The 10,377-nt window shown below is 40.5% G+C and overlaps 1 protein-coding gene across 3 annotated transcripts; it reads right to left on the reverse strand.

The window, feature by feature from the left end:
* Positions 1 to 5,144: 5,144 nt before the first annotated feature.
* On the reverse strand, positions 5,145 to 9,948 carry LOC132606542 (probable serine/threonine-protein kinase WNK4). Of its 3 annotated transcripts, none has more exons than XM_060320107.1 (8): positions 9,444 to 9,948; positions 9,138 to 9,155; positions 8,635 to 8,900; positions 7,683 to 7,906; positions 7,431 to 7,588; positions 7,017 to 7,329; positions 6,361 to 6,642; positions 5,145 to 5,835 (listed from the first exon to the last, which is right to left on the reverse strand). In XM_060320107.1, exons 1-8 carry the CDS (start codon positions 9,534 to 9,536, stop codon positions 5,333 to 5,335), a joined length of 1,857 nt encoding a protein of 618 aa, XP_060176090.1. In that variant the 5' UTR covers positions 9,537 to 9,948; the 3' UTR covers positions 5,145 to 5,332. The 3 variants fall into 3 exon arrangements, with proteins under 3 accessions (XP_060176090.1, XP_060176096.1, XP_060176092.1); XM_060320113.1 differs by having other exon boundaries at positions 9,138 to 9,194; positions 9,444 to 9,921; XM_060320109.1 differs by lacking the exon at positions 9,138 to 9,155 and having other exon boundaries at positions 9,444 to 9,923.
* Between the last annotated feature and the right edge of the window lie 429 nt (positions 9,949 to 10,377).

The raw sequence follows: 10,377 nt of genomic DNA on the forward strand, positions 1-10,377 counted from the left end.
TCTAACCTAAAATAGAAGATTACACAATATACAAAATATGCTAACCTAAAATAGTAGACTCCAAAATATTCTAATTAATATTTACATAATCTATCACACCCCGCAGTCGAAACAGAAGGTTTACAAACGCTGAGACTGTCCCGAAAATCTTCAAATAAGACCTGTGGTGGTCCCTTGGTGAAAATATCGACAATCTGATAGCGGGAAGGAACATGAAGGACACGAACCGGTCCGCGCGCAACCTTCTCACGAACAAAGTGAATGTCCATTTCGATGTGTTTGGTGCGCTGATGAAGCACCGGATTTCCCAAAAGATAAATGGCACTCACATTGTCACAATATACCATAGTATCCTTATGAATAGGACAATGTAATTCCAACAGAAGATTGCGAAGCCAGCAGGACTCGGAGACAACATTAGCAACCCCCCTATACTCCGTCTCAGCACTCGAACGAGAGAGGGTAGGTTGGCGTTTCGAAGACCACGATATCAAGTTATCCCCTCCCCAAGAAAGACACAATAACCAGACGTTGACCGACGTGTGTCAGGCAGCCCCCCCAATCCGCATCAGTGTAGGAAAGAAGGTCCGCAACTGAGGACGGATAAAGATGCAAACCATAGTCAAGTGTACCCTGAATGTAACGGATGATACGCTTCAGTGCATGCATATGAACCTGTCGCGGTGCATGCATGTGTAAGCATACTTGTTGAACAGCATAAGAGATATCCAGCCTCGTGAAAGTAAGATACTGAAGGGCACCTGCGAGACTGCGATAGTGAGTCGGGTCATCATAAAGATCACCCGATGTGCCGCTCACCTTCGGTTTAGTATCAACCGGAGTAGAAGTAGCCTTACAAGAAGACATCCCAACTCGATCAATGATTTCTTCGGCATACTTGCGTTGCGAAAGAAACATGCCATCCTTATGTCGAGTGACATGAATGCCAAGGAAATAATTCAAAGGACCCAGATCCTTCATAGCAAATTCTGAGGCAAAGAGAGCCATAATGGAGCATCGGAGAGAATCTGAGGAAGCAGTAAGAATAATATCATCAACATAAAGTAGCATGTATGCCATATCGGACCCCTTTTTGTAGATGAACAAAGAATTGTCAGATTTGTTGTTTGAAAAACCAAGAGAAGAGACATAATCTACAAAACGCTTGTACCATGCTCTTGGGGCCTGCTTAAGCCCACATAAGGACTTACGGAGTAAACATACATAATCCGGATAAGTGGGATCTCTGAAACCCAGAGGATGCATATACACTGTTTCCTTGAGCTCACCGTGTAAGAAAGCATTCTTGACATCTAGCTGATGAATAGGCCACTTCTTTGATAGGGAAAGACTGAGAACGGTACAGATCGTAGCTGGCTTGACCACTGGACTGAAGGTCTCACCACAATCAATGCCAACCTGTTGGGTCTTACCATCACCTACAAGACGGGCTTTATGCCTCTCAAAGTCACCATTTAGATTTTTCTTTATGAGTGAAAATCCACATAGAACGAATAACATTCACATTAGGTGGACGGGGCACCAACTCCCGCGTCTTATTTTTAATAAGAGCATCAAATTCATCATCCATAGTCATTTTCCAATTCGGGTCACGAAGGGCGGTCACAGGGTTACGAGGGAGAGGGGATTTCGTAACCATGGTATTCAAGTTAAACGTGCGTTTTGGCTTAAAAATACCATGCTGACTCCGGGTCACCATTCGGGACGGATTGGTAGAAGGGGGAGGCTGGGGTGACGGTGGGAGGGGACTGCTAGCTAAGGGGAGAGGGGCAGCGGGCTGGGTCACGGTGGGAGGGGACTGGGCAACGGGCTGCTGGGTCACGGTGGGAGGGACTGGGCAGCGGACTAGGTCACGGTGGGAGGGGACTGGGCAGCGGGCTGGGTCACGGTGGGAGGGGGTAGTAGAAGCCAAGTGATGCAACCACAATGGGGAAATGCCATCGTCCAAAAACTCATAAGTAATAGAAGTGGGAGAATGTAAATTGGAAAAGGGGAAGACATTCTCATCAAAAATCACGTGACGAGAAATAATGATTTTATGGGACGATATATCATAACACTTATACCCTCTATGATTCGTAGGATACCCCAAAAAGACACATGATGTAGACAGGGCTTGCAATTTGTGGATAGTCGGAAAAGGAAAGAGGGGATAGCATAAACACCCAAAAACCCGAAGATGAGAGTAAGATGGCTTTCTTTGGTATAGCACTTGAAGAGGAGAAACGTGACCTAATAATTTACTTGGTAAAATATTAAGAAGATATGTTGCCATTTGTAAGGCGTGATGCCAGAACGAAGGAAGGAGAGAAGCATGAGCAAGAAGAGTCCGAGTGATATTATTGATAGAACGGATTTTTCTTTCGGCTTTCCCATTTTGTGAAGACGTATGTGGACAAGAAAGACGAAATGACATCCCATTAGACTCACAAAATTTCCCGAATTGACCATTATCATATTCCCTCCCATTATCACATTGGACATTTTTAATATGACGTTCAAATTGAGTATGAATGTGGGTTTTTAAAGCTAAGAATTTCGGATAAACATCGGATTGCTTAGCCAAAGGAAAAGTCCATAAAAATTTCGAAAAATCATCCATAAAAAGAACATAATATCGATGACCCAATGAACTTAACACGGGAGAGGTCCACAAATCACTATGAATAATATCAAATGGCATCAAAGTTTCGGAAATAGAAGAATCAAACGGCAACTTAATGTGTTTACCAAGAACGCAAGAACGACAAATACTAAAAAGACTAGATTTATTACATTCAATGCTTTTATTAACCCTAAGACAATCTAAGATAGAATTTCCCGGATGACCCAAGCGAGCATGCCAAAAAGGAGAAGACAACGCCGCAAAGGTTAATGGAGTAGTGGTTGGATATTTGATGGTGGTGACCGGATAAAGATCTCCCCGACTATCACACCGCATTAGTGGCATCCCCGTCTGAAAGTCCTTCACAGAAAACCCATATGGATCAAAATCAACAGACACAGAATTATCAGTGGTAAACTTCTGTACTGATATTAAATTTTTAATGAGTTTAGGAGCATGTAAGACATTGCGTAAGGATAAAGGGGGGTTTGGGGGAGGCAAACTAGTATGACCACAACCACGAATTGGAATCAAATGACCATTTCCCACAACAATACCATTATTTTGATTGCTCAAATTAAAATAAGACGAGAGATTGAGGATGTCATATGAGAAGTGGCCCCGGTGTCCATGTACCAATTTTGATCGGGTGGGTTCAAGGTCATGGTGTGCATTGCGGACTCAATGTCGGTTGGAACATACGACCCGAGAGGGGCCACTGCCGCCGTGTAGAGCTGTTGAGCTGAAGGAGGGCCCAAAATACCCTGCTGCCGTGGCGGGACAGGCGGCGGACGAGCCCAAGAAGCTGTCGGGTACGGGCAGGGGGGAGGAGCAGCTCAGCGGGGCTGGGGGACCCACTGCCAGTGGCCAGTCTACTGCTGCTGACCGGCAGTCCACTGTTGCTGACCGCCACTGCTTCGGGCAGAATTTCCGCGGCCACCGGTGATTTTGCCGCTGCCTGAGCCGCGGCCCGAGCCCCCCTTACGGCCAGTTCCAGAATTTTGGCCGCGGGAATTTTTTGATTTCCCTCGGCGTGAGCTTGTGTTGTCCGAGGGGAATGGCGCGTCGTCGACCGAAGCCACCATAGCCGAACCAGACCTGTGAGACACCATAGTCGCAAGTTCATGTTCCTCCAAAACAAGGGAAGACCGAGCCTCAGTGAATGGGAGTAATGGCTTTGCATGGCTAATTTGTGTCCCAACCCCTTTGTACGCTTCAGTGAGACCCGAGACCAGTTGAAGGACAAGGCGGCTATTCGTCACGGGAGCCCCGACGTTTTTCAGTTGATCGGCAAGGCTCTTGAGACATTGACAATAGGCGGAGGCATTGGGAAAATCCTCCATACGAGTCGTCGTGAATTCTTGTTCGAGAGTCACCGCACGAGAAATTTGATGATCTTGGAAGATATCACGCAAGCGATCCCAAGCGTCCATGGCAGTAGCGTCTGGTTCGATGATAGTGTTTAACAGATCATTCGAAACTGTCGAATAAATCCATTGAAGCACGGTGGCGTCAATGGTGGTCCATAATTCAACTTTCTCATCAGTTTTGGGAGTCGGCTTCTCCTTACCTTTAGGGGGAGGAATGATGTGATGAAGGACCTTGTGAGAACGAGCATGAATTTTGAAAAGCTCGGGCCATGTACTGTATTGTGAGTTTTCCATCTCAAGAGTAACAGAGATGTGATTCTTGATATTGGAGACCGCGAGGGCCGGGTGGAACGTGGGCTTAGCCGGGGTGGTAGGTGTGTCGGCCATGGGAAAAAAAGAGAAGGGGGCGACGACTTAGGGAGGAAAAAAAGGTAGGGATTTAGGGCGTAGCAGAAGGAGGAAGAAGAAAGAAACCCTAATCTGATACCATGTAAGAAATATTTTCCTTGAATCCTTTCATTACTTGAATTGGTTTATATACAAAATAGGAGAATAATATTCTAACCTAAAATAGGAGATTACACAATATACAAAATATGCTAACCTAAAATAGTAGACTACAAAATATTCAAATTAATATTTACATAATCTATCATTAAGATCTTTTAACAAAAAAATTAGTTAAAATTTAATAAGAGTTGAGCGGGTTGGATTATAACCATTTTAGCCCATTTTGATCCAACCCATCTCAGTCCAAGTAACATTTAGAAATGGGTTAATGACCTGCTCATTTAATAACTCAATCTATTTTAACCCGCTCAAATTCATCCTAACCTGCCCATTTGACGCCCAACAATTAGGCAAGACACGAGTATAATGCTTTTGGAGAGTAAAGTGAAAAAGGAGTCTGGTAAGTGGCACAAACAAGAGTCATTAGAGCAAATTTTGGGCCTATCTAATAGGCTATATTCACATCATTTGGGCTTTGGTCGGGAAAAACAATTAATATTCCCAGGAATTTACATGCAATGATTTCGGAAATGAGTGGTCTTGAAATTTTGATCCCGCTTGCCAATGGGTGAACCCTCAATGTTAAAAATAATTAAAAGCAGGTAAAAAAAGTTCCAGTATTTCCCCTGGGATGCACATAAACGCAAGAGGGTGTTTATTGTTGCATTGCTTTAATGTACAAATGTACAACATTCGAACAACCACTTTTATTGTCATTTACATCAGCTGCCTAATTCAAAACTCGGATCTGCTTAAAACTAAGATATGTATAGATATATACTCGTACCTTAGAATTTAAGAAAAAACATATTTTGGAGGAGAGAAATCAATGTCTTCTTGGTTTGTGACCTTGTCCCTTACCATCACTCGACAATTTCATGGTATACGTACAATTCTTCGATCGAGGGATCCTCTTCAAATCCTCGTAAGGTTGTTGAAACCCGATATTTTCCACAGCACCAACTGTCTTGAACATTCGTCTCTTGTGCACTTCCTCCACTAATGACTTGTGCAACAATTGGCTTCGCATATCCACTAAGGACCTGTTCCTAGTTAGTCTTCCCTTCCCTTTAGAAGTGGAAGAAGTTTTTCCTTCTAATTCTACCATACCTTTGCATTGTTTGTAACATGTTCTTCCCAAAGAGTGCCCGATGCTTGAGTTTTCCTCGGGACAGAACCGGGACGTGTGGTGACTAATTGCATTAGCTGGCTGACTTTGTCTTGTAGAGGCTGTCACACGATCATTCTCATCATCAGAGAAATAATTGAAGTTGGAATAATTTGCAGTGTGTGACGAGCTTTGAGAGCTCGTGTCATCAAACATATCACCTGCAAGAGTAGGTGATGACTTGATCAGATAGAGTGGGAGCCAAGTGGGTCGGTGAAAAATTACACTATATATATAAGGTTAAAATTATTTTTGTGAATATATAGTAGAGGTTGAATCCCCTTGGTTTTTCGTGTGTTTACTTCTTCATATTTTGTACCCCCTTAGTGAAAATGGTTCCGCCACTGTGATCAGATATAATTCAAACAGTTAAATATTCAATCAAAGAAATGTTAACATTCACTCAAAATAACAAGGCCAATTAAAATGTAGTGACAAATGCATAAATATTCGCATCATGTTAACTTTTTCTGGTCGAAAAATGTTTATTATAACTCAACTAACATATGTAGTTCATTCTCAAGTCTCAACAACGCGAACCAATAAAACAAAATCTGCCAATGATTGAGCAAAGACAATGTACATGGAATTGATAAAATAACACGAGATTAGATAAATCATAATACCATGAAGCCAATGATTTTTAGTGGTGTCTGTGTCAATCGTGACTTGAGAGGAGAGCATACCTGACAACGACACTTGGGAAGATGAAGAAGAAGAGAAACCTTGGAAAGGGTTATGGCGATCGTTATCATCATCCTTATAGCCTAGTACATGGTAATCAACGGATTCAAACTGATTCCATTTCTTCCATTGAGGTACCAGGCCAGATATTTCTCCATCAATCATATTAGCTATTTCACATGGCTTCCAATCTGTAATTTCTAATTCCTTCACCATTTCATTTGCAACCTCCGCGGGAGTGTCGGTCAGAGTGTCGAATGGGAAATACACATTCCTAACATCACCTGCACGGACAGTGTTGATACCTATGTTACTCGGACTCTTCAAAAAATGAACACAGGTGCGTGTCGGATCCTCCAAAAGTAGTGCATTTTTGAAGGATCCGACACGGGTGCGGCATCATTTTTGGAGAGTCCAAGCAACATAGGTTAATACTTTAGCCTTAGTCGTTCAAAGCCATTATAAATCACCAGCATGGAAGGAGTCGCAGTGCGTGAATAATTCAGCTTCATGCATTTATGTAGACACTGGACCAGTAACATAAATTTTCTATATCTTATTGGATCTATATGTTTTCCTAAAAAGTCCTAATTCTTCAATAGCAAAGCTGAGTAATAGGAAATTGGAAATTTGATCAAGATGGAAGAGGGGCAGATACCTTCTTTATCTGCAATCTGCACTTTAAGGAAAATGGTATCATCTTCAGAGTTCAATTTCCCGGTGATGGTCATATTAGTCCTTGGAACATCGTCATTCAAGTGGAGGTCCTCAATAGAAATTTTATCATTCAAGATAGGCTTTTGAAGTCGCATCATTGTAACCGACTCACCATCAACATCATCAAACATGAGGAACGGATCAAGCATTAGTTCTTTAGCTGATAATCTCTTTGATGCTGGCTCCAAGCATTTCCGGATAAACCTTTGTGCATCCAAGTCTTGGACTTTATAAAATGCCCTTGGCCTCTTACCCTGGGCGAGGAATAAAAGGACATGCAAGTAAGTTTCTGATTGACTGATAAAAACTGTCGAAAAGATATTAAAGAAGGAAAAAAAAAAAAAAAGCATCTTACAGATATCACTTTCTTGTATATTTGCGCGGGGTTAACACATTCACTATATGGATATTCACCAGTAAGCATCTCCAGCATGCACATGCCAAATGAATATACATCAACAAGCTCATTATAGTTCTCGTCGTATAATTCTGGTGCCATGAACTCAGGTGTTCCTATTGCATTAAATAGAAATAATAAACAGTTAGTAGTAATTGTGGAATGTGTAACATAACTTTAATGCACCTTATATTTGATTGAAGTTTATACCTATAACACTGTGTGCTCTATGTGATCCACGAAGAATTGCTGCCAACCCCAGGTCCCCAATCTTTACTTGTCCAAGATGACCATTAACAAATATGTTATCACATTTAAGGTCTCGATGGATCACTGGCGGATCATGTTCATGTAAATAAACGAGACCTTCCAGAATTTGGCGTGCCCAAATCTTTACAGCTCGAATATCTACTCGCTGATATTTCTTTCTATATCTGCATTCAATCAAATGTATCCCTGTCAGCAAATCCATCACCGATATTTATGCCAACTGTAGGCTGATCCTTCAAGTCTCCTATTAATTGTAATAGGCATCAAAACTCAAATTTAAATTCTTCGGTTTTTCGTATCCTTTGGCATAATAGGATAACATGTCTGATCCAACCCGAAGGAGAAAAAATTTCAAATTTGTATCTCATAATCTAACACAATCAGTCATCGAAATTGGGACCTTTAATCGCAGGGCCCTCACGTGCAGCCTCAAGCAAATCCACTAGGTTGTAGACTTGCAATTAGTCGCAACATTAACAAGTGGCGGATTCTCTCCAGATAATTCAAATCGAAGCAATTAGATGTCCAGCTCGGGCCTATATGACATGACCGATCAATAGATCCACCCAGAGGTGGAGCCAGCTAGATTTTGGAACGACAACTTCAAGTGCTAACAATTGGGTTCTATATTTAGTATTTGTACATATTTAATGAATTTTTTAATACAAATACTTTATTTTAAGCAAAAGTTACTGGGTTCAGCCGCCCCTGGATCCACCTTTGTCATATATTCCATACATCACACTAGATAGATATCATTTTCATGGAATACGATTCACTTTCAAGATGCCTTTGGTGGTGAAATGCTAGACGCTCGAGACTCAAAATCTCGGGCTAAAGAGCAACAAAACGGGTGACTATATATATATACAGAGAAGGAAAAGAGAATTACCCGTGGAGAGTACCGGAAGTGAACATCTCGGTAATGAAATTAAAGGTCCTCTTTTCGACGTCGATCCAAGAAGTATAGAATCTCATGATAGAAGGATGATTGAGGGTGCTAAGCAGATGAACTTCAGAATAAAGCCTCTCTATATCCTCTGGTGATTGAAGCACATCATTAAGTTTAATTTGACTCCATGCCACTTCCATACCTAGCAACTCATCAATTGCCCTATACACTTTTTTCATTGCTCCTTTCCCCAATACTTCCTCCAACTGTCCGCCCATGCATTAAAAGAAAACCAAACACCAACATAATCAAGAATCATTCATAATTGACTTAACAAGAAAAATAGTAACTTTATCTGTCCCATTTGTGGAAATCAACAAATCAAGAACTGTAAATGCATAACTGATCAATCCAATAACATCATCAAACCATTTTAAGGCTTGTAACATGCAAAAAAAAGGCAAAAAGATTGAAACTTTATAAGAAAAAAGTACTCAACTTACAATAAGTTCCAGCCATAGCTGAACAGCCCGAATACCATCATCAAAACCATTTTAAGGCTTACAACATGCAACAAAAAGGCAAAAAGATTGAAACTTTATTTGAAAAAACTACTCAACTTACAAAAATTGTAACTTTATCTGTCCCATTTGTGAAAATCAAAAAATCAAGAATTGTAAATGCATAATTGATCAACCCCAATACCATCATTAAAACCAATTTAAGGCTTGTAAGTTATATTATAACATGCAATAAAAAAGCAAAAAGATTGAAATTTTACAAGAAAAACTAAAGATAAAAGTACTTACACGTCCATAACGACCAGTAGGGTCAGTTTCAACATACCCAAGATCATCATCATCTGAATTTTTGCAGTTCTCTGAAAATCTTCCCTTATCCATATTAAAAATCAAGAAACTGGTTATAAGTTGAAATTTTGGAAAGGGTGATATAAATTATTTATTTATGGATCTTAGAGTTACGTGGGTAGCTAAAATTTGTAGTTTAAGACTCAGTAAAAGCGGTTCATTGTACTCTGTATCTAATAATAAATCTGATGCTTCGAAGAAGACACCAAACAGAAGGTTGAAGTTGTAATTGATTGCAACCATTTAATATGGAAATGAGACAAATGTGATAGGTGAGTGTGTGTTGATTTGACAGCAGAATAGCACAAGTAAAAATGTGCTGGTACAGAAGTTCCACCAATAAGGTCAGGTTGGATTTTCTTGAATTAGTTTTTGTTGGAAAAATGAAAAAAAAAAATGTGAGATTTTTTTTGGCCTACATTTGGATTTTATTGAGGGTGAAAAGAGGAAATTAGGAAGAAGTTAAAAGCATAACAATTAGAAGATAAATTTGGTGATGATAGAGAGCCTGGGCCTGAAGAATTTGTAGCAATGCTTTGGTGGGATTATTTGTTGCTAGTTGATTGGTGAGAGTGACTAAAAGGAATAGGAGAGATATAAAATCTTTATGTTAGATTTTTTATGAAGTGATAAAATGACTAAGGTTTGTACATATTGCCATATTGGACTAGAAGATTAGAAGAAACTGAACGCGACTGGGACAGATTTAAGATTTTAAATTCCTGTGTATCAAGGTTATAAATTTTGGAAATAAATATTGAATTTGTATAAATTTTAGTACTTACGTAGTATTTATGTTAAAGACAGCAATGTTTTAAAAGGCGTTTTCGGGGCGAGCCTTGGGGCGGAGCGTACCAAAAATGCCCCCGGCGAT

The sequence above is a fragment of the Lycium barbarum genome, chromosome 1, assembly GCF_019175385.1.
Source record: "Lycium barbarum isolate Lr01 chromosome 1, ASM1917538v2, whole genome shotgun sequence".
Taxonomy (NCBI): Eukaryota; Viridiplantae; Streptophyta; class Magnoliopsida; order Solanales; family Solanaceae; genus Lycium; species Lycium barbarum.

What these genes read in the sequence shown, in the direction of transcription:
- LOC132606542 (XM_060320107.1), bottom strand. Translation starts at nt 9,536, where the DNA reads ATGGATAAGGGAAGATTTTCAGAGAACTGCAAAAATTCAGATGATGAT. An exon ending in GCAGATTGCAGATAAAGAAG is followed by an intron (nt 6,643 to 7,016) that starts GTATCTGCCCCT and finishes CTGTCCGTGCAG; the next exon opens with GTGATGTTAGGAATGTGTAT. An exon ending in TTCCCAAGTGTCGTTGTCAG is followed by an intron (nt 5,836 to 6,360) that starts GTATGCTCTCCT and finishes CTACTCTTGCAG; the next exon opens with GTGATATGTTTGATGACACG.